At 48.2% G+C, this 23,440-nt stretch overlaps 1 protein-coding gene across 2 annotated transcripts in view; it reads left to right on the top strand.

Annotated features, from left to right (window-relative positions):
• Positions 1-23,440, top strand: part of LOC138295223 (whey acidic protein-like) — a 209,010-nt gene that overhangs the window by 49,670 nt on the left and 135,900 nt on the right. For both annotated transcript variants that reach the window (XM_069233402.1, XM_069233403.1), the window contains exon 2: positions 17,183-17,329. In XM_069233402.1, coding sequence (XP_069089503.1) covers positions 17,183-17,329 — 147 coding nt within the window. The remainder of the gene's footprint in view (positions 1-17,182; positions 17,330-23,440) is intronic.

Here is a 23,440-nt window from a genome sequence, read left to right as displayed (position 1 = left end):
TTATGATATTGTGCATATGACACTAGTGGTTCTGTAGGAGCTTCACTCGTCTCCTAGTTCAGCCTAAGCTGCTCTGCTAAGCTACCATTTTCTATCAGCCTAAGCTGCTAGACACCCCTCTACACTAATAAGGGATAACTGGACCTGGTGCAAGGTGTAAGTACCCCTTGGTACTCACTACAAGCCAGGCCAGCCTCCTACGTTGGTTGTGCAGCGGTGGGATAAGTACTTGCAACTACTTAACACTTTGTCATTTTGTACTTTTCATAAGAGAAAAATATACAAAACAAGTTCAGTGTATGTACACCTAACCAAAACGTTTTGCTTTTCTTCTCTTACTCCTTTGCTAAGTGCTGAAAAGTACCTCTAAAACTTTCAAAAAGTTCTTAAAAAGTTTTAAAAGTTTTTTTTTCTGTTCTTTAAAAAGTTCTGAAACTTTTTCTTTCTTTTTCTGTCCCTTAAACCTTTTCTATAATGTCTGGTACAGGTCAAACTGTTGATCTGACTAAACTTGCATATCATCACCTTAGCTGGAAAGGAGCAAGGAGTCTCTGCATTGAAAGAGGTTTAGGGGTAGGGAAGAATCCCTCAAGAGATTTAGGGATAGGGAAGAATCCCTCAAGAGAACTGTTAGTTAATATGCTCATTCAACAGGATAAGACCTTAGTTGGCACATCTGTAGAGAAATTAGCTAATGGTTCACACTCTGATTCTGGGAATCCCCTAGTAAGAGAGTTAGGAGGGAACGTTCCAAGCCTGCCCCCTAGCAAGCCACCTAGCATGGCTGGTACTAATGTGAGTTCCCATCACAGTAGGAGTGTTACTTCTGTAGGCCAGAATGTTAGAGTGCCATCTGCTAGGGACAGGTCTCCCTCTGTTCATTCACACCATTCTTCTGTGTCAAGGCATGCCCAACCCACCCTCCCTGAAGACAGAGTGTTAGAAAGGGAACTCCATAGATTGAGAGTGGAAGAGTCCAGGCTGAAGCTTAAAAAGCAACAGCTGGATCTAGACAGGGAAGCATTTGACTTAGAAAAAGAAAGACAGAGGTTGGGGTTTGGACCCCATGGTGGCAGCAGCAGTATTCCCAATAGTCATCCGGTAAAAGAGCATGATTCTAGGAATCTGCACAAGATAGTTCCCCCTTACAAGGAGGGGGATGACATTAACAAGTGGTTTGCTGCACTTGAGACGGCCTGTGTTTTACAGGAGGTCCCTCAAAGGCAGTGGGCTGCTATCCTATGGCTATCTTTCAGTGGAAAGGGTAGGGATAGGCTCCTTACTGTTAAAAAAAGTGATGCCAATAATTTTACAGTTCTTAAGAATGCACTCCTAGATGGTTATGGCTTAACCACTGAACAGTACAGGATCAAGTTCAGAGAAACCAAAAATGAGTCTTCACAAGACTGGGTAGACTTTGTTGACCATTCAGTGAAGGCCTTGGAGGGGTGGTTACATGGCAGTAAAGTTTCTGACTATGACCGCCTGTATAACTTAATCCTGAGAGAGCATATACTTAATAATTGTGTGTCTGATTTGTTACACCAGTACCTGGTAGACTCTGATTTGACCTCTCCCCAAGAATTGGGAAAGAAGGCAGACAAATGGGTCAGAACAAGGGTGAACAGAAAAGTTCATACAGGGGGGGACAAGGATGGCAAGAAGACGGATGGTAAGTCTTCTGACAAGGGTGGGGACAAATCTAAAAATGAGTCTTCATCAGGCCCACAAAAACACTCTTGTGGGGGTGGTGGGCCCAAATCCTCTTCAAATCAAAACAAAGAAAAGAAACCATGGTGCTATTTATGTAAAATAAAAGGCCATTGGACAACAGATCCCAGTTGTCCAAAGAAAAGCACCAAGCCTCCCACTACCACAACCCCTACTGCTACACCTAGTGCCCCTAGTAATAGCAGTGGTGGTGGGAGCAAACCTACTAATAGCCAATCCAAGGGAGTAGCTGGGCTCACTTTTGGTAATTTAGTTGGGGTTGGTCTTGTTAGGGAGACCACATAGGCTGTGCTAGTCTCTGAAGGTGCCATTGATTTGGCCACCTTGGTTGCTTGTCCCCTTAATATGGATAAGTGCAAGCAACTGCCCCTAACAAATGGTGTTGAGGTTCAAACCTACAGGGACACAGGTGCCAGTCCTACCATAGTAATAGAGAAACTGGTCCACCCTGAACAACACCTACTTGGTCACCAGTACCTAGTGACTGATGCTCATAACAACACACTCTTAGCCACCCCATGGCTGTTGTAAATCTCAACTGGGGGGGGGTTACTGGTCCAAAGAAAGTTGTGGTAGCCTCAGATTTACCTGTAGACTGTCTACTAGGGAACGATTTAGAGACATCAGCTTGGTCAGATGTGGAGTTGGAGGCTCATGCAGCAATGCTGGGCATTCCTGGGCATATTTTTGCTTTGACAAGGGCTCAGGCCAAAAAGCAAAAAGGACAGGGTGACTTGGATCCTGGAAGAATGGACCAAGTGCTCCCTAAAGCTAGGGTTAGTAAAGGTAAAACACTACCTACTATCCCTCCCGCTACAGTGGATTCAACTTCTGAGGAAGAAGAATTTCCACCCTGTGCAGAACCTACACCAGAGGAGCTGGAAGCAGACACTGCTGAGCTTTTGGGTGAAGGGGGGCCTGCCAGGGAGGAGCTGAGTGTGGCACAGCATACCTGTCCCACACTAGAGGGTCTCAGACAGCAAGCTGTCAAACAAACAAATGGGGATGTCAGTGACTCTCACAGAGTTTACTGGGAGGACAACCTCTTGTATACTGAAGTAAGGGATCCAAAACCTGGAGCTGCCAGGAGATTGGTGATTCCTCAGCAATACAGAGAGTTCCTCCTAACTCTAGCCCATGAATGAAAACTTGGGACAGGCTTGTCCCCTTGTTTCATTGGCCTAGGATGTCAGAGGACACAAAAGATTTTTGTAAGTCCTGTGAAACCTGTCAAGCCAGTGGCAAAACAGGTGGCACTCCAAAGGCACCCCTTATTCCACTGCCTGTGGTTGGGGTTCCCTTTGAAAGGGTAGGGGTTGACATAGTTGGCCCCCTTGACCCTCCTACTGCTTCAGGCAATAGGTTTATTTTGGTGGTAGTGGACCATGCCACCAGATATCCTGAAGCAATTCCTCTAAGGACCACTACAGCTCCTGCAGTGGCAAAGGCCCTCCTGGGAATCTTTTCCAGGGTGGGCTTCCCAAAAGAGGTGGTATCTGACAGGGGAAGCAATTTCATGTCTGCTTACTTAAAGGCCATGTGGAAGGAATGTGGTGTTACATACAAGTTCACCACACCCTATCATCCACAAACAAATGGACTGGTTGAGAGGTTCAATAAAACTCTCAAAGGAATGATAATGGGACTCCCTGAAAAACTCAGCAGGAGATGGGATGTCCTGTTACCTTGCCTCCTTTTTGCTTACAGGGAGGTACCCCAAAAAGGAGTGGGCTTCAGCCCCTTTGAACTCCTATTTGGACACCCTGTAAGAGGTCCTCTAACACTTGTTAAGGAGGGTTGGGAACTACCTTCAAAAGCTCCTAAGCAAGACATAGTGGACTATGTACTTGGCCTAAGATCCAGAATGCCTGAGTATATGAAAAAGGCCAGTAAAAACCTTCAGGCCAGCCAAGAGCTCCAAAAGCAATGGCATGACCAGAAGGTTGTTCTGATTCAGTACCAACCAGGGCAGAAAGTGTGGGTCTTGGAGCCTGTGGCCCCAAGAGCACTCCAAGACAAATGAGTGGACCCCACATTATTGTTGAGAAAAAGGGAGAAGTCACCTACTTAGTTGACTTAGGCACTGCCAGGAGTCCCCTTAGGGTGCTCCATGTCAATCGCCTGAAAACCTACTATGACAGGGCTGATCTCACCCTGCTCATGGCAACAGATGAAGGACAGGAAGAAGAGAGTGACCCTCTCCCTGATCTCTTCTCTTCCACAGAACAAGATGCTCTAGTGGAAGGTGTAGTTTTGGCAGATTGTCTTACTGCTGAGCAGAAAGACCACTGCATAAATCTCCTGGGTCAGTTTTCTGAACTCTTTTCTACTGTGCCAGGCACCACTTCTTGGTGTGAGCACACTATAGATACTGGAGACAGCTTGCCTGTCAAAAGTAAGATCTATAGGAAGCCTGACCATGTCAGAGACTGCATAAAACAAGAGGTTCAGAAAATGCTTGAACTGGGAGTGGTTGAGCACTCTGAAAGTCCATGGGCCTCTCCTGTGGTACTTGTACCAAAACCTAATTCCAAAGATGGAAAGAAGGAAATGCAGTTTTGTGTAGACTATAGAGGTCTCAACCAGGTAACCAAAACTGATGCTCACCCTATTCCCAGGGCAGATGAACTAATAGATACACTGGCATCTGCCAAATATCTAAGCACCTTTGATTTGACTGCAGGGTAATGGCAGATCAAGCTATCAGAGGATGCAAAAGCAAAAACTGCATTTTCAACCATTGGAGGGCACTACCAATTCACAGTAATGCCTTTTGGGTTGAAAAATGCACCTGCCACTTTTCAAAGGTTGGTGAATACAGTCCTGCAAGGGTTGGAGGCTTTTAGTGCAGCATATCTAGATGATATAGCTGTCTTTAGCTCTACCTGGGATGATCACCTGGTCCACCTGTGGAAAGTTTTGGAGGCCCTGCAAAAGGCAGGCCTCACTATCAAGGCTTCGAAGTGCCAGATAGGGCAGGGCAAAGTGGTTTATCTGGGACACCTAGTAGGTGGAGATCAGATTGCACCACTTCAGAGGAAAATCAAAACTATTATAGATTGGGTTCCCCCTACAACTCAGACCCAGGTGAGAGCCTTCTTAGGCCTCACTGGGTATTACAGGAGGTTCATAAAGAACTATGACTCCATTGTAGGCCCTCTTAATGACCTCACATCTAAGAAAATGCCTAAAAAGGTATTGTGGACAGCTAGCTGTCAGAAGCTTTTGAGGAGCTGAAGCAGGCCATGTGCTCTGCACCTGTCCTGAAAAGCCCCTGTTACTCCAAAACATTCATTGTCCAAACTGATGCATCTGAATTAGGGGTAGGGGCAGTCTTATCACAACCTAATTCTGAGGGCCAGGATCAACCTGTTGCTTTTATCAGCAGGAGGTTGACCCCTAGAGAAAAGCGTTGGTCTGCCATAGAGAGGGAGGGCTTTGCTGTGGGGGCACTGAAGAAGTTGAGGCCATACCTGTTTGGCACTCACTTCATTGTTCAGACAGACCACAAACCTCTACTTTGGCTAAAACAAATGAAAGGTGAAAATCCTAAATTGTTGAGGTGGTCCATATCCCTACAGGGAATGGATTATACAGTGGAACATAGACCTGGGAGTACCCACTCCAATGCAGATGGACTCTCCAGATATTTCCACTTAGACAATGAAGACTCATCAGGTCATGGCTAGTCTTATTGTCCTTCGTTTGGGGGGGGGGGTTGTGTAGGAAAGTACCATCTTGCCTGGCATGTTACCCCCATATTTCACTGTATATATGTTGTTCTAGTTGTATGTGTCACTGGGACCCTGCCAGCCAGGGCCCCAGTGCTCAAAAGTGTGCCCTGTATGTGTTACCTGTGTTATGACTAACTGTCTCACTGAGGCTCTGCTAATCAGAACCTCAGTGGTTATGCTCTCTCATTTCTTTCCAAATTGTCACTAACAGGCTAGTGACCAATTTTACCAATTTACATTGGCATACTGGAACACCCTTATAATTCCTTAGTATATGGTACTGAGGTACCCAGGGTATTGGGGTTCCAGGAGATCCCTATGGGATGCAGCATTTCTTTTGCCACCCATAGGGAGCTCTGACAATTCTTACACAGGCCTGCCACTGCAGCCTGAGTGAAATAACGTCCACGTTATTTCACAGCCATTTACCACTGCACTTAAGTAACTTATAAGTCACCTATATGTCTAACCTTTACCTGGTAAAGGTTGGGTGCTAAGTTACTTGGTGTGTGGGCACCCTGGCACTAGCCAAGGTGCCCCCACATTGTTCAGGGCAAATTCCCCGGACTTTGTGAGTGCGGGGACACCATTACACGCGTGCACTACACATAGGTCACTACTACTTCACAGTAGTAACATGGCCATGTAACATGTCTAAGATCATGGAATTGCCCCCCCCCAATGCCATCCTGGTATCGGGGAGACAATCCCATGATTCCCCAGGTCTCTAGCACAGACCCGGGTACTGCCAAACTGCCTTTTCAGGGGGTTCACTGCAGCTGCTGCTGCTGCCAACCCCTCAGACAGGTTTCTGCCCTCCTGAGGTCCAGCCAGGCTTGGCCCAGGAAAGCAGAACAAAGGACTTCCTCAGAGAGAGGGTGTTACACCCTCTCCCTTTGGAAAAAGGTGTCAGGGCTGGGGAGGAGTAGCCTCTCCAAGCCTCTGGAAATGCTTTCATGGGCACAGATGGTGCCCATTTCTGCATAAGCCAGTCTACGCCGGTTCAGGGATCCCCCAGCCCTGCTCTGGCGCGAAACTGGACAAAGGAAAGGGGAGTGACCACTCCCCTGACCTGCACCTCCCCTGGGAGGTGCCCAGAGCTCCTCCAGTGTGCTCCAGACATCTGCCATCTTGGAAACAGAGGTGCTGCTGGCACACTGGAATGCTCTGAGTGGCCAGGGCCAGCAGGTGACGTCAGAGACTCCTTCTGATAGGCTCCTCCAGGTGTTGCTAGCCTATCTTCTCTCCTAGGTAGCGAAACCTCCTTTTCTGGCTATTTAGGGTCTCTGCTTTGGAGAATTCTTTAGATAACGAATGCAAGAGCTCATCAGAGTTCCTCTGCATCTCTCTCTTCACCTTCTGCCAAGGAATCGACTGCTGACCGCGCTGGAAGCCTGCAAAACTGCAACAAAGTAGCAAAGATGACTACTGCGACCTTGCAACGCTGATCCTGCCGCCTTCTCAACTGTTTTCCTGGTGGTACATGCTGTGGGGGTAGTCTGCCTCCTCTCTGCACTAGAAGCTCTGAAGAAATCTCCCGTGGGTTGACGGAATCTTCCCCCTGCAACCGCAGGCACCAAAGAACTGCATCACCGGTCCTCTGGGTCTCCTCTCAGCACGACGAGCGAGGTACCTTGAACTCAGCAACTCTGTCCAAGTGACACCCACAGTCCAGTGACTCTTCAGTCCAAGTTTGGTGGAGGTAAGTCCTTGCCTCCCCACGCTAGACTGCATTGCTGGGAACTGCGTGTTTTGCAGCTGCTCCGGCTCCTGTGCACTCTTCCAGGATTTCCTTTGTGCACAGCCAAGCCTGCGTCCCCGGCACTCTAACCTGCAGTACACCACCTCCTGAGTTGTCCTCCGGTGTCGTGGGACCTTCCTTTGTGACTTCGGGTGAGCTCCGGTTCACTCCACTTCGTAGTGCCTGTTCCGGCACTTCTCCGGGTGCTGCTTGCTTCTGAGTGGGCTCCTTGTCTTGCTGGACACCCCCTCTGTCTCCTCACGCAATTGGCGACATCCTGGTCCCTCCTGGGCCACAGCAGCATCCAAAACCCTAACCGCGACCCTTGCAGCTAGCAAGGCTTGTTTGCGGTCTTTATGCACGGAAACACCTTTTCACGACTCTTCACGACGTGGGACATCCATTCTCCAAAGGGGAAGTTTCTAGCCCTTGTCGTTCTTGCAGAATCCACAGCTTCTACCATCCGGTGGCAGCTTCTTTGCACCCACAGCTGGCATTTCCTGGGCATCTGCCCACTCCCAACTTGATCGTGACTTTTGGACTTGGTCCCCTTGTTCCACAGGTACTCTCGTCTGGAAATCCATCGTTGTTGCACTGCTGGTGTTGGTCTTTCTTGCAGAATTCCCGTATCACTACTTCTGTGCTCTCTGGGGAACTTAGGTGCACTTTGCACCCACTTTTCAGGGTCTTGGGGTGGGCTATTTTTCTAACCTTCACTGTTTTCTTACAGTCCCAGCGACCCTCTACGAGCTCACATAGGTTTGGGGTCCATTCGTGGTTCGCATTCCACTTCTAGAGTATATAGTTTGTGTTGCCCCTATCCATATGTGCTCCCATTGCATTCTATTGTGACTATACTGTACATTGTTTGCACTGTTTTCTATTGCTATTACTGCATATTTTGGTATTGTGTACATATATCTTGTGCATATTTGCTATCCTCATGCTGAGGGTACTCACTGAGATACTTTGGCATATTGTCATAAAAATAAAGTACCTTTATTTTTAGTATATCTGTGTATTTTGTTTTCTTATGATATTGTGCATATGAAACTAGTGGTACTGTAGGAGCTTCACTCGTCTCCTAGTTCAGCCTAAGCTGCTCTGATAAGCTACCATTTTCTATCAGACTAAGCTGCTAGACACACTATACATTAATAAGGGATACCTGGGCCTGGTGCAAGGTGTAAGTACCCCTTGGTACTCACTACAAGCCAGGCCAGCCTCCTACACATTGCACTCCAGTCCAAGTTGCATTCAGAAACCAGGCAAAAAGTGGGGGGTACTGCAACAAGGAGCCAGTGTCTCACACTCTACTAAAGATATATTTGCCAATGTCAAAGAATTCACATGGCCAATGTAGGAAAGTTCCCTCTTTCTTGGCAGGGTTACCCCCATTTTCTGCCTGATGTCAGTGTGCTTGACTGTGTTCACTGGGATTATGCTCTCTCTCCTCTAAACGTGGTTGTTACTTACTGTTAACAAAGTATTTCACCCACAATTGGCATACTGGTGCCCCCTTATAAGTCAGTGGTATATGGTACCCAGGGAATCGGGGTTCCAGGGGATTTCTATGTGCTGCAGCATATCTTTTGCCACCCATAGGGTGCCCAATCAAAGCGTTCTGCAGGACTGCCATTGCAGCCTGCGTGAAAAGATGCAAGCACCCTTTCACTGCCTTTTACACTGCACCAGGTCACCTATAAGTCACCCCTATAGCAGGCCCTCCAGCCCTGAGGGCAGGGTGCAAAGTACCTGTGTGAGGGCACCCCTGCACTAGCAGAGGTGCCCCCATGACCTTCAGGACCATTTTCCAGGACTTCGTGAGTGCAGGTATGCCATTTTACGCATGTACTGGGCATAGGTCACTACCTATGTCCAGCTACATAATGGTAACTCTGAACATAGGCATGTTTGGTATCAAACATGTTGGAATCATACCCCAAGGCTTTTGCAGGCATTGGTTGTGTGATGCCATGCACTCTGGGGCTCCTTAGAGGACCCCCAGTATTGCCATTCCAGCCTTCTGAGGTTTACCAGCCAGCCCCAGCTGCTGCCACCTCACAGACAGGCTACTGCCCTCCTGTTGCTTGAAAAGCTCAAGCCCAGGAAGGCAGAATAAAGGATTTCCTTTGGGAGATGGGTGTTACACACTCTCCTTTTGGAAATAGCCATTGGGAATGCTCTGAAGGGCACTTTTGGTGCCCTCCTTGCATAAACCAGTCTACACCAGTTCAGGAACCCCCATCCCTGTTCTGGTGCGAAACTGGAAAAGTAAAGGGGAGTGACCACTCCCCTGTCCTTCACCACCCCTGGGATGGTACTCAGAGCTCCTCTAGAGGGTCCCTGTGGTTTGCCATCTTGGATTCAAGGTTGGCAGGGAACTCTGGGAGCATCTGAGTGGTCAGTGCCAGCAGGTGACGTCAGAGCCCTCCCCTGATAGGTACTTACCTGGTTAGGTGACCAATCCCTCTTTCAGGGCTCTTTAGGGTCTTTCCTTTGGGTGGTTTTCATATTCAGATTGCAAGACTCCAGTAGGAATCCTCTGTATCCTCCACTTCGTCTTCTCACTGAAGAAACTGCACCTGGACCCTCTAGAAACTCTACAAGCTGCAACAAAGAAGCAAGACCCCTTCTGCAACATTGCATCTTCAGCTCCTGCCAGATACTGCAGCTGTTTCCCAGTCGTGCATCCTCCGAGTACAGCCTGTCTTCAGCCTGCACCAGAACAGTGAAGGAATCTCCCTTGGGGTGAAGGAGTCACTCCCCTGCTTCTGCAGGCACCAACTGCAACGATGATCGGCTGCGTAGATCCCCTCTCAAGCTGAGCGACGTGGATCCTGCATCATGGATGGTGGACTGAAGTGTTCCTGACGGTCCTCACGTCCAACTGTCCAACTTTGGTGGAGGTAAGAGCTTGCCTCCCCACGCAAGACAGTACCCCAATGCACTGCGTTTTTTGCAGCTGCCAACGTTTGTTGGCATCTTTCCATGAAGTTCTTTGGGCACCTTGCAGCTCCGGCCCCCAGCACTCTATCCTCCAAAGCACAGCTTTCTGAGTGGTTCTCCAGCGGCATGGGATCCTTTGTCGTAGTGCTGCATGGGCCTCTTTTGCACCTTCCTTGTCCCTGTGCTGTGGGACTCCTGTGTGCACTGCCTGGTCTTCTGTGGGCTCTCTGAGTTACTGAGAGCCCCTTCCACTCTCCCTCCTGGGTAGAGCCAACCTGGTCCTTCCTGGTCCCGGGCAGTGCCATTTTCCACTAACCAAAATCTTTGCCTGTGCCAAGGCTTGTTGGCGGACTCCAGCAACACAAACCAGACTGCAATCCTCCATCTGGCGTGGCACATCACTTGCACCAACCAGGAAACCAACTCCGTCTCCTTGGGTGCAGTACTGACTGTTCTTCTTCACCAGTGGTTCTTCTTTTGCACCTTCATCGGGGTTATCAGGGGCTCCTGTACTCCCTGGACTCTTCTATGCTTCTTGGACTTGGTCCCCTTCTTCTACAGGTCTTCGGGTCCAGGAATCCATTGCTGGTGTCTTGCAGTCTCTTCTGGTGCTTGCATAATTCTTCTGCTTGTTTCTGTGTGTGTTCTAGGAAAGTTACTGTGATTTACTCTTGCTTTCCTGGTCACTGGGGTGGGTTCTAGTACTTAACTTTGGGTTTTCTAGTACTCCCAGCTCGCCTCTACACGCTACACTTGCCCAGGTGGGAGACCGACTTTCACGTTTCACTTTCTTAGTATATGGTTTGTGCTCCCTTTCTAACTGTTGTGATTTTTTACTAATTGCACTGTTTCTGACTCTTTTTACACCTGTTTCTGCATACTAGTGTATATAATTTGTGGATTACTTACCTCCTAAGGGAGTATAGTCTCTATGGTATTTTTGGCATTTGTGTCACCAAAATTAAGTACCTTTATTTTTGTAACACTGAATGCGTTCTTTCATGTGTGTGAGTACTGGGTGACTACAGTGGTATTGCATGAGCTTTGCATGTCTCCTAGATAACCCTTGGCTGCTCAGCTACAGCTACCTCTAGAGAGCCTTGCTTCTAGACACTGACTACACTACACTAATAAGGGATAACTGGACCTGGTATTAGGTGTAAGTACCATAGGTACCCACCACAAACCAGGCCAGCCTCCTACACCAACCTCTAGCTCCATGGCTAGCACACCCTCACAGGACCTATGCATCAAAGTCTCCATCCACTCTCTGAGATAACCAGTACCCTTTATACCAACTTCAACCCCCATGACTGAATCCCGTATTCCTCAACTTCCTCGACTCAGCAACCAGCACAATGCTAATCCCCAGCTATTGTGCTGAGCAGAAATCTACACCAACTATACATCTAATGCCATGTGATTCGTCAAAATCCAGAGATTCATTGGCCCCCTGTCCTCACCACGTTTTTGTAAGTGGACTGGACCACATCCGTCGCTCACCTTGTTACCCAAAATCACACTCTCTACCGCCCCCTACCCAGACAACATGAAGCATGCCACCATACTACCCTTCCTCAAGAAACCTTCGGCCAGTCTCTCATCTACCCTACCTAGCTAGAGACCTGGAAAAACTGGTCAACTCTCATCTCAATCGCTATTTCAAGACCAACCTCTTATGTGATCCCCCTGAATTGGGATTCAGAGGCGACCACAGATGGCCCTCATCGCTGCCACAGGAGACATACGCTGCATCCTCAACAAGGAAGAAACGTCAGCCTTCATCCTTCTGGACCTCTCCGCAGCCTTCAACACCGTCTCCCACCCATTCCTCATCCAGAGATTTCACTAGACCGGATTCGGGGCCCCACTCTTCAGTAGATCATCCCAGCCGTCACCGGATAATTCCAAGTGGGCAGCCTCACACCCTTCCAGTCCGATGCCACCCAGCTGATCTACGGAGATCCACAGGGTTCCTCCTTTAACCCCACCCACTTCAATATCAACATGGGTCCACTCGCCTTCATCGCTCGATTCCACAGCTTCAGAATTGCCTCGTGTGCAGATGACACCCAATTTATACTCTCCTTTTCAGGGGACACATCCACTTTGCATGTGTGACGGACATAGCAGACTGCATGAAAAGCAGGTATCTCAAGCTCAACATGACAAAACACAAGTGGTACGCTTCAGCAAGCACACCTCTTTATGGACTCAAGCCTGGTGGCCCAGCACCACAGGAGCGGCCCCCATCCTCACCAACGCTGCTAAGAAGCTGTGTATCATAATCAACAGCCAAATCTCCGTGTTAAGCCACGTCAACATGGTAGCAGCAACATGATTCCACACCCTCAAGATGCTTACAAAAATCTTCAAATGCCTCCCACTAGACACCCATAGGTCAGTAACTCAAATCGTATAACCAGTAGACTAGATTATGGCAGCCCCTCTACAGAGACCAAGCTCACCAACAAGTAGTTCAAAGTGCCGTCAGAACAAAGGCCCCTACAGCCCCCATGGTGTGGGGGCCCCCAAAGCGCCAACGGGCCCCCTAATCACAGTACGCTGGCCTGAGAGCTTCTGAGTGAGTCCAGAGGGAGGGGCTTCCATGTACTTTGCAGGTGGGCACCCTCAAGTTTTGTTGCACCACTGGTGCCCACAACTCTAAACACCTGAGAGACCTCAACTGGTTCTCTATCCAGTAAAGCGCTGCCTTCAGACTACTCACTCTCACCTACCAGGCACTTCACAACATAGGTCCTGCCTACCTCAACAACCCCACCCACTTCCACTCCTCTACCAGGCTTGACGCGTTAAAATGGAAGAAAACTGAAGTCCTGGCTTTTCAACTTGGCTGGACAGCTCAGTGGGCATCTTCCTGGGCACCTGGATCCCCACCAGGTGATTATCGCGCCACACAAATGTCCACGGCGTGGCTCAACACAACACAGCGTGGCGTCATTCCGCCAGGAACGTTTCCGTGCACTTGATGTTCGTGGGACAGGCTGTGAGTTAGATATTTCCTTTAATCGCACCCTCTTCCCATAATAACAAGAACAAACACCTTGCTTCAGTATTACAAAGCACGGAGCACGCTCTCCCACTGAACTGGCAACAATGTTGTCTCTTGCTGCAGTGGAAACTTGAAATACCAAAGTGGAAACACGTAAATAAGTTGACTTGAAAATCATGGTATTAAATTCAAGTTCACAAGTGCAACAATTTTTTAAACAAAAATGTGTTTACGATACGTGAGCCAGTTTGTCCAATGGTAAATGTAACTTTGAGCAAAAATCAATTTCTATCACTGCAAGGCCGATGAGCCCCTCAGAATCCCTTCAATCTTTCTTCAATAGATACAATTTCTTCCTGGTGATTCACTCTAATTTCCTCCTCTTTTCTTCAGCTGTTTTACTCCTTAATTGGTAATTGCACTATGCGGAATGTGCATTTTCCTCCTGTGATTTGCTTAGGCTTGTTCTCTAGTTAAGTGAGGGGTTGGCCTTCGCCGCAGTGTTTATTGCAGCTGCCCCGTGCCCAGCCTGAGCGCGCGTTCAGGCAGCAATATCGGCTGTTCGCTTCTTGTCCTCTAGAGGGCAGCCTTTCCCCGCCCACACCTCTGTAGGAATCCTAAGCCAGTGAAATGTATGGCTCCTTTTCTCACACCTTTGGGGAGAGCCTAATTTATTTTTGAGCACTTTGTCCTGCGCTCGGTCAGCTGCAGCACTTTACGCGGGACGCTTTTTATGGTTAAACCAGAGTTGCATTTCATCAATCATCCTCTTTCTACCCTCGCCCCACTTTAAAGGGAGACACTTGCAAGTAATTCAGCTACCCCGTCCTGTGGGTACTCCAACCCGACAGATGGATGGAGAGACAAACTTTACCATTAATACATCTCTTAATCACGTTTTTTCAAAGGAAGTTATGATTTGTTGCAAGAGAAATAACATTTACTGTATACACTATTGACATTCCCTTGTATGTTTTGGTCGAGTGGTTACAATGCAGATCATCTCTAAACTGCTGAAGTAGCAGTAGTAAGCAGTGCTTAATTTGTAAATAAAAATGTGGCGGTGCCCCAAATCCTCCTCTTAAACATGCGGCTGCTGCAATTAAATGTGCAAACATGGAATACTGAGGTGGCGTAATCCTGATGCCATCTCAGGCCTCTTCAATCGTTTCCAGCCTCTCCCTGCCCCTTCAGCTCACTCTTGCAGCTTTCTGCTTTCTCCGATTGTGACGCATTTTTCCCTTCCTCTATCTTTCCCATGTGTGTCTTTTGCTCTCAGTAAATGCTTGAGGCAGAAGACTAAACGCCGGCCCTCAAAAATAAGTACCGGTGCCCCGCACCGGAAACAACAAGCACAAATTAAGCACTGGTAGTAAGCCAGAGGCAGAGCATGCCCAGAAGGTAAACCCTGTGGGTAGTAAGGTAGAGGCAGGCCATGGCCAAAGGATAGGCACTGTGAGTGGTAAGACGGAGTCAGGCCATGGCCAAAGGGTAGCACCTGTGAATAGTAAGGCAGGACATTGGCCAAAGGGTAGGCACTGTGAGTGGTAAGGCAGAGGCAGGAGATGCCAAAGGGTAGACACTGTGAGTGGTAAGGCAGAGGCAGGACATGCCAACGGGAGGCACTGTGAGTGGTAAGGTAGAGGCAGGACATGTCAAGGGGAGGCACTGTGAGTGGGAAGGCAGAGGCAGGCCATGGCCAAAGGGTAGCACCTGTGAATAGTAAGGCAGGACATTGGCCAAAGGGTAGGCACTGTGAGTGGTAAGGCAGAGGCAGGCCATGGCCAAAGGGTAGCACCTGTGAATAGTAAGGCAGGACATTGGCCAAAGGGTAGGCACTGTGAGTGGTAAGGCAGAGGCAGGAGATGCCAAAGGGTAGACACTGTGAGTGGTAAGGCAGAGGCAGGACATGCCAAGGGGAGGCACTGTGAGTGATAAGGTAGAGGCAGGATATGCGAAGGGGTAGGCACTGTGAGTGGGAAGGTAGAGGCAGGACATGCCAAGGGGTAGGCACTCTGAGTGGTAGGGAGGCAGGGCATGCAGAAATGGAAGGCACTGTGGGTCATTGAGGGTGGCAGGGAGTGGACACAGGCTACACCCTGGGCTCAGACCCCGCTGCTCATGGCCAGAGGATGATCTCAGATGGTCTAGCGGCCATGGAGGTGGGTGAAGGTGCAGATAAAGGTCATTTCCCGGTTTCAGAACATGTCCGAAGCAAGGTCTGGAGTACAGATGCTGGGCGCATGTGGATCACAGAGACCTGGGGCCTAGTGACTGGTGCAGAACACCAAGCCCTGCACATGAATGGTATGCATGAATGACACTCATGGACACCGAGTTCTTCCTTCGGCTGAGGGCCAATGTGTCCATAGCATCCATGGTAACATTGGTGAAGCCGCTGTGTGATCAGGGGCACTGGGCCTGGCCAGAGGCGGCCCCTGCGCCCCTCACTATAGGTCAGTATGTTGAGGTCATGGGGCCAAGGGTGTTACAGATGAGGCTTGTCCTGCAGCCTGTACTGGAGGAAGGACACTTACCTGCAGCGTCTGACTGAAGTCTAAGCCCTCCTCGCAGAAATAACACATCGTGGTGTAGAGGTCAGTGGATCACTGAACTTATATGATTGTGTTGATCACATGGTCTTCAGAGGTCACCTCATGATCTTCATAGGTGACCACACGTCTTCAGAGGTCACCTCATGATCTTCATAGGTCACCACGTGTCTTCATAGGTCACCTCATGATCTTCATAGGTCACCACGTGTCTTCATAGGTCACTTCATGTCTTCATAGGTCACCACATGTCTTCATAGGTTACTTTGGCGGTCATTCTGACCTTGGCGGACGGCGGAGGCCGTCCGCCAAGGTACCGCCGACAAATGACCGCACCGCGGTCAAAAGACCGCGGCGGCCATTTACACATTTCCGCTGGGCCGGCGGGCGCTCTCCAAAAGAGCGCCCGCCGGCCCAGCGGAAATGCCCCTGCAACGAGGATGCCGGCTCAGAATTGAGCCGGCGGAGTTGCAGGGGTGCGACGGGTGCAGTTGCACCCGTCGCGTATTTCAGTGTCTGCTTTGCAGACACTGAAATACTTTGTGGGGCCCTCTTACGGGGGCCCCTGCAGTGCCCATGCCATTGGCATGGGCACTGCAGGGGCCCCCAGGGGCCCCGCGGCAACCCCTACCGCCATCCTGGCGGTAGGGGGTGTTAGAATCCCCATGGCGGCGGAGCGCGCTCCGCCGCCATGGAGGATTCTCCAGAGCAGCGGAAAGTCGTCGGGAGACCGCCGACTTTCCGTTTCTGACCGCGGGGGAACCGCCGCGGTCAGAATGCTCGAGGGAGCACCGCCAGCCTGTTGGCGGTGCTCCCGTGGTCGGTGACCCTGGCGGTCACCGGCCGCCAGGGTCAGAATGACCCCCTTTCTGTCTTCATAGGTCACGACATGGTCTTCAGAGGTTACCACAAGGTCTTCAGAGGTCACCACATGTCCTCAAAGGTCCTGCATTTGTTGATGTGTGAGTCTGCACACCATATACCCTTTCATTACAGTAGTACAGGTTCTTTGGTTACACTTGCCTGGGACTCACCTCCTCACTGACTGAACTTATATTTCGTGGTACCCACCACAGAAACCCAACATGCACTCAGACAGAAATAAGTACAAAATATCAGGTGTATCCCAGATTCACATTTGTGGGGCCTTATTTTATGTGTGCAGTGCTTCTGAACAGGTGGGGCGTCAGCAGCAGCACCTCCTGCACCCCAGCTATGGCACCCCAAAAGAATGCTGGACCTTCCATAAATCACATGGCAAGGCAAGGACTGCCCAGATGAACAAGGAATAAAGAGACCAGATTGCCTTCTAGATGTGACCACAGATGTGGTACAGAGGCAGAACCTCATCAGGGCAGGGAGACACAGTTCCTGAGCTACCACAGCCACCTTTCCTATATTACACAGTGATTCCTGTAACTATTGAATGAGGGCCTTTACAAATGTGTAATTTCTTTCTCAGTTACAGAGAAGCCTGGAATATGTCCGGACCTGCTCTTTGACTGCCCAAGGTTCGAGGCCAATGAGTGTGAACAAGACGGGGACTGCCAGGGAAATTCCAAGTGCTGCCTCTTCCGGTGCAGGTTCATGTGTGCGGAGCCCATCCTAGGTAAGGGTCTGTGCGTGGTGCCACCCTGCGGGAGAGCTAAGAGAGTGGACCTTCTTAAAAAAGATGGAGTGTCCCTGCACACAAGTGTCTCAGTGTGAGCCTGGCCTCAGATCTGAGGTGGTCAGCTTGGGAGGTCTGGTGTACACAGGGTTGGCTGCACTAGGACATCTGTGATGGAGACTCCATAGGGGGTGGTCTGCTCTCTGCTGGGTGGATGGTGAAATCAGGCCCATGCCTACTTTGAGATGTTGGAAACAGGATATCTAAAATATGCACAGCAGATCTTATTTCACCTTTACAGCACTTTAGAAGTCAGGGCAACCAGAATCAGAGATTGAGGCTTGAATTACAAGTAAAGTGGATTTAGGTCCTGGGGTCCGGGGGCCCTCAGTCTCAAATTCCAGAAAAATCCTTGCTAAATCCGGCGATTCTGAGATCTAGTGTGTGGAATGGGGAATAACGGCGCAATCCTGGCAATGGGAGCTGAAAATCTACATATTTTTCCGGATTTAGGGTCAATTCCATTCACGTTTACTGCTGCTCAGAGCTGAGGTTGGATGTCTGCGGCGGCCCTTGAGGGTCTGGGATTGTACTATCGAATATGGGGGCTGAGAACATCGAGATACAAAAATATCTTGAACAAAAAATCAAATGCTAAGTGCATATAGAGGAAGCATAGGTTTACTATTCATAATTACACATCTATCTACGTCTAAACTATATATACATATATATTACGGGCACGTTATAGTTAGGAAATAACATTTTTATAAAAATAAAGAAATTCACCTAAAAACCCAAATGTTACAGGGACGTTATGATTCGTCTCACATTTTAAACGTACGAAACCATAGAAATTCACCAGTTATAGTTAGAGTTACCTCAAGAAACTTTAACTCGTGCCCTACAGTAACTATAACATGCGTCCTCGCCGTGCACATTTCTGGTGTAATTTGTGGGGTCCTCCGTCCATCCTCCCTTGTATACCTCCACTGTCCCCTCCGCCTTCCTCATCTGGATCTGGTTGCTTTCCACACTTCACCCTGCAGCACTGCCTGCATCCCTCTGCCCCCTGTTCTAGTTTCCATTCTGCAGTTTCTCTCATTTCTCTTCCCTCCCTACCTTTTCTCCTACATTTTGCGCAACACTCTCCACTTTCCTCCCCTCTCTATCTTTTCCTGTCCACTTGAATCTTTCCACTCTTCCTTCTTTTCCTTACCCCCTCTATCCCTCCATCCTTTCATCTGCTCTCCCCTGAATCTCTCCATTCTCCTTTATACCTGCATGCATCACTTTCTTCTCTAAATATCTCCATCCGTCCATGTGTCTCTCCCAACCCTTCCATTCCTCCTCCAATCTCCCTTGAATATCTAAATTCCTGCCTGTATCTCTCTATTCTGGCCTGTACCATTCTATTCTGGCCGGTATCTCTCTATTCTGCCCTGTATCTCTCTATTCTGGCCTGTGTCTCTCTATTCTGGCCCATATCCCTCAATTCTGGCCTGTGTCGCTGTATTCCGACCTGTATCTCTCTATTCTGGCCTGTATCTCTCTATTCTGCCCTGTATCTCTCTATTCTGCCCTGTATCTCTCTATTCTGGCCTGTATCTCTCTATTCTGACCCGTATCTCTCTATTCTGACCTGCATCTCTCTATTCTGACCTGTATCTCTCTATCCCTCTCTATATCTCTCTATTCTGACCTGTATCTCTCTATTCTGGCCAGCATCTCTCTATTCTGATCTGCATCTCTCTATTCTGACTTGTATCTCTCTATTCTGACCTGTATCTTTCTATTCCTCCATGTATCTCTCTATTATGGCCTGTATCTCTCTATTCTGACCTGTATCTCTCTATTCTGGCCTGCATCTCTCTATTCTGACCTGTATCTATCTATCCCTCCCTGTATCTCTCTATTCTGACCTGTATCTCTCTATTCTGCCCTGCATCTCTCTATTCTGGCCTGCATCTCTCTATTCTGATCTGCATCTCTCTATTCTGACCTGTATCTCTCTATTCCTCCCTGCATCTCTCTATTCTGACCTGTATCTCTCTATTCTGACCTGTATCTTTCTATTCCTCCATGTATCTCTCTATTATGGCCTGTATCTCTCTATTCTGACCTGTATCTCTCTATTCTGGCCTGCATCTCTCTATTCTGACCTGTATCTATCTATCCCTCCCTGTATCTCTCTATTCTGACCTGTATCTCTCTATTCTGCCCTGCATCTCTCCATTCTGGCCTGCATCTCTCTATTCTGAACTGCATCTCTCTATTCTGACCTGTATCTCTCTATTCCTCCCTGCATCGCTCTATTCTGACCTGTATCTCTCCATTCTGGCCTACAGCTCTCTATTCTGGCCTGCATCTCTCTATTCTGATCTGCATCTCTCTATTCTGACCTGTATCTCTCTATCCCTCTCTGTATCTCACTATTCTGACCTGTATCTCTCTATTCTGGCCTGTGTCTCTCTATTCCAACCTGTATCTCTCTATTCTGACCTGTATCTCTCTATTCTGGCCTGTATCCCTGCATTTCTCTATTCTGGCCTGTATCTATCTACTTCTCTCTATTCTGACCTGTATCTCTCTATTCCTGCCCGTATCTCTCTATTCTGACCTGTATCCCTCTATTCTGGCCTGCATCTCTCTATTCTGACCTGTATCTCTCTATTCTGATCTGCATCTCTCTATTCTGGCCTGCATCTCTCCATTCTGACCTCTATCTCTCTATTCTGGCCAGCATCTCTCTTATCTGACCTGTATCTTTCTATTCCTCCCTGTATCTCTCTATTATGGCCTGTATCTCTCTATTCTGACCTGTATCTCTCTATTCTGGCCTGCATCTCTCTATTCTGACCTGTATCTATCTATCCCTCCCTGTATCTCTCTATTCTGACCTGTATCTCTCTTTTCTGCCCTGCATCTCTCCATTCTGGCCTGCATCTCTCTATTCTGAACTGCATCTCTCTATTCTGACCTGTATCTCTCTATTCCTCCCTGCATCGCTCTATTCTGACCTGTATCTCTCCATTATGGCCTACAGCTCTCTATTCTGGCCTGCATCTCTCTATTCTGATCTGCATCTCTCTATTCTGACCTGTATCTCTCTATCCCTCTCTGTATCTCACTATTCTGACCTGTATCTCTCTATTCTGGCCTGTGTCTCTCTATTCCAACCTGTATCTCTCTATTCTGACCTGTATCTCTCTATTCTGGCCTGTATCCCTGCATTTCTCTATTCTGGCCTGTATCTATCTACTTCTCTCTATTCTGACCTGTATCTCTCTATTCCTGCCCGGATCTCTCTATTCTGACCTGTATCCCTCTATTCTGGCCTGCATCTCTCTATTCTGACCTGTATCTCTCTATTCTGATCTGCATCTCTCTATTCTGGCCTGCATCTCTCCATTCTGACCTCTATCTCTCTATTCTGGCCAGCATCTCTCTTATCTGACCTGTTTCTTTCTATTCCTCCCTGTATCTCTCTATTATGGCCTGTATCTCTCTATTCTGACCTGTATCTCTCTATTCTGGCCTGCATCTCTCTATTCTGACCTGTATCTCTCTATCACTCCCTGTATCTCTCTTTTCTGACCTGTATCTCTCTATTCTGGCCTGCATCTCTCTATTCTGATCTGCATCTTTCTATTCTGACCTGCATCCCTCTATTCTGACCTGTAGCTCTCTGTTCTGACCTGCGTCTCTCTATTTTGACCAGCATCTCTCTATTCTGACCTGTGTCTCTCTGTTCTGGCCTGTATCTCTCTATTCTGCCCTGTATCTCTCTTTTCTGGCCTGTATCTCTCCATTCTGAACTGTATCTTTCTATTCTGGCCTGTATCTCTCTGTTCTGAACTGTATCTTTCTATTCTGGCCTGTATCTCTCTATTCTGACCTGTGTCTCTCTATTCTGGCCTGTATCTCTCTATTCCAACCTGTATCTCTCTATTCTGGCCTGTATCTCTCTATTCTGGCCTGTATCTCTCTATTCTGGCCCGTATCTCTCTCTTCTGACCTGTATCCTTCCATTCTAGCCTGTATCTCTCTATTCTCCCCTGTATCTCTCTATTCTGGCCTGTATCTCTCTATTCTGGCCTGTATCTCTCTATTCTGGCCTGTATCTCTCTATTCCAACCTGTATCTCTCTATTCTGGCCTGTATCTCTCTATTCTGGCCCGTATCTCTCTCTTCTGACCTGTATCCTTCCATTCTAGCCTGTATCTCTCTATTCTCCCCTGTATCTCTCTATTCTGGCCTGTATCTCTCTACTCTGACCTGCGTCTCTCTATTCTCTCTCTATTCTGGCCTGTATCTCTCTACTCTGACCTGCGTCTCTCTATTCTGTCCCGTATCTCTCTCTTCTGACCTGTATCCTTCCATTCTAGCCTGTATCTCTCTATTCTCCCCTGTATCTCTCCATTCTAGTCTGTATCTCTCTTTTCCAACCTGTATCTCTCTATTCTGGCCTGTGTCTCTCTATTCTGCCCTGTATCTCTCTATTCTGGCCTGTATCTCTCTATTCTGGCCTGTGTCTCTCTATTCTGGCCTGTATCTCTCTATTCTGGCCTGAATCTCTCTATTATGGCCTGTATCTCTCTATCACTCCCTCTATCTCTCTATTCTGACCTGTATCTCTCTACTCTGACCTGTGTCCCTCTATTCTGACTTCTCTATTCCGACCTGCAACTCTCTATTCTGACCCATATCTCTCTATTTTGATCTGCATCTCTCTATTATGGCCTGTGACTCTCTATTCTGACCCGTTTCTCTCTATTCTGACCTGTATCTCTCTATTCCTCCCCGTATCTCTCTATTCTGACCTGTATCTCTCTATTCTGGCCTGCATCTCTCTATTCTGACCTGCATCCCTCTATTCTGACCTGTGTCTCTCTGTTCTGGCCTGTATCTCTCTATTCTGCCCTGTATCTCTCTTTTCTGGCCTGTATCTCTCTATTCTGCCCTGTATCTCTCTTTTCTGGCCCGTATCTCTCCATTCTGAACTGTATCTTTCTATTCTGGCCTGTATCTCTCTATTCTGACCTGTGTCTCTCTATTCTGGCCTGTATCTCTCTATTCCAACCTGTATCTCTCTATTCTGGCCTGTATCTTTCTATTCTGGCCTGTATCTCTCTATTCTGACCTGTGTCTCTCTATTCTGGCCTGTATCTCTCTATTCCAACCTGTATCTCTCTATTCTGACCTGCATCTCTCTATTCTGGCCTGTATCTTTCTATTCTGGACTGTATCTCTCTATTCTGACCTGTGTCTCTCTATTCTGGCCTGTGTCTCTCTATTCCAACCTGTATCTCTCTATTCTGGCCTGTATCTCTCTATTCCAACCTGTATCTCTCTATTCTGACCTGCATCTCTCTATTCTGGCCTGTATCTTTCTATTCTGGCCTGTATCTCTCTATTCTGACCTGTGTCTCTCTATTCTGGCCTGTGTCTCTCTATTCCAACCTGTATCTCTCTATTCTGGCCTGTATCTCTCTATTCTGGCCTGTATCTCTCTACTCTGACCTGTGTCTCTCTATTCTCTCTCTATTCTGTCCCGTATCTCTCTCTTCTGACCTGTATCCTTCCATTCTAGCCTGTATCTCTCTATTCTCCCCTGTATCTCTCCATTCTAGTCTGTATCTCTCTATTCTGACCTGTATCTCTCCATTCTAGTCTGTATCTCTCTATTCTCCCCTGTATCTCTCCATTCTAGTCTGTATCTCTCTATTCTGACCTGTATCTCTCCATTCTAGTCTGTATCTCTCTATTCTGGCCTGTATCTCTCTATTCTGACCTGTATCTCTCTATTCCTGCCCGTATCTCTCTATTCTGACCTGTATCCCTCTATTCTGGCCTGTATCTCTCTATTCTGGCCTGTATCTCTCTATTCTGACCTGTGTCTCTCTATTCTGACCTGTATCTCTCTATTCTGACCTGTGTCACTCTATTCTGACCTCTCTATTCCTACTTGTATCTCTCTATTCCGGCCTGCATCTCTCTATTCTGGCCTGTATCCCTGTATCTCTCTACTCTGACCCGTGCCTCTCTATTCTGACCTCTCTATTCCGACCTGCATCTCTCTGATCTGGCCTATATCTCTCTATTCTGGCC

Source organism: Pleurodeles waltl, chromosome 5 (genome assembly GCF_031143425.1).
Source record: "Pleurodeles waltl isolate 20211129_DDA chromosome 5, aPleWal1.hap1.20221129, whole genome shotgun sequence".
Classification (NCBI taxonomy): Eukaryota; Metazoa; Chordata; class Amphibia; order Caudata; family Salamandridae; genus Pleurodeles; species Pleurodeles waltl.
The sequence above is the reverse complement of the archived record's forward strand: the minus strand, read 5'-3'. Positions and strand labels throughout refer to the sequence as shown.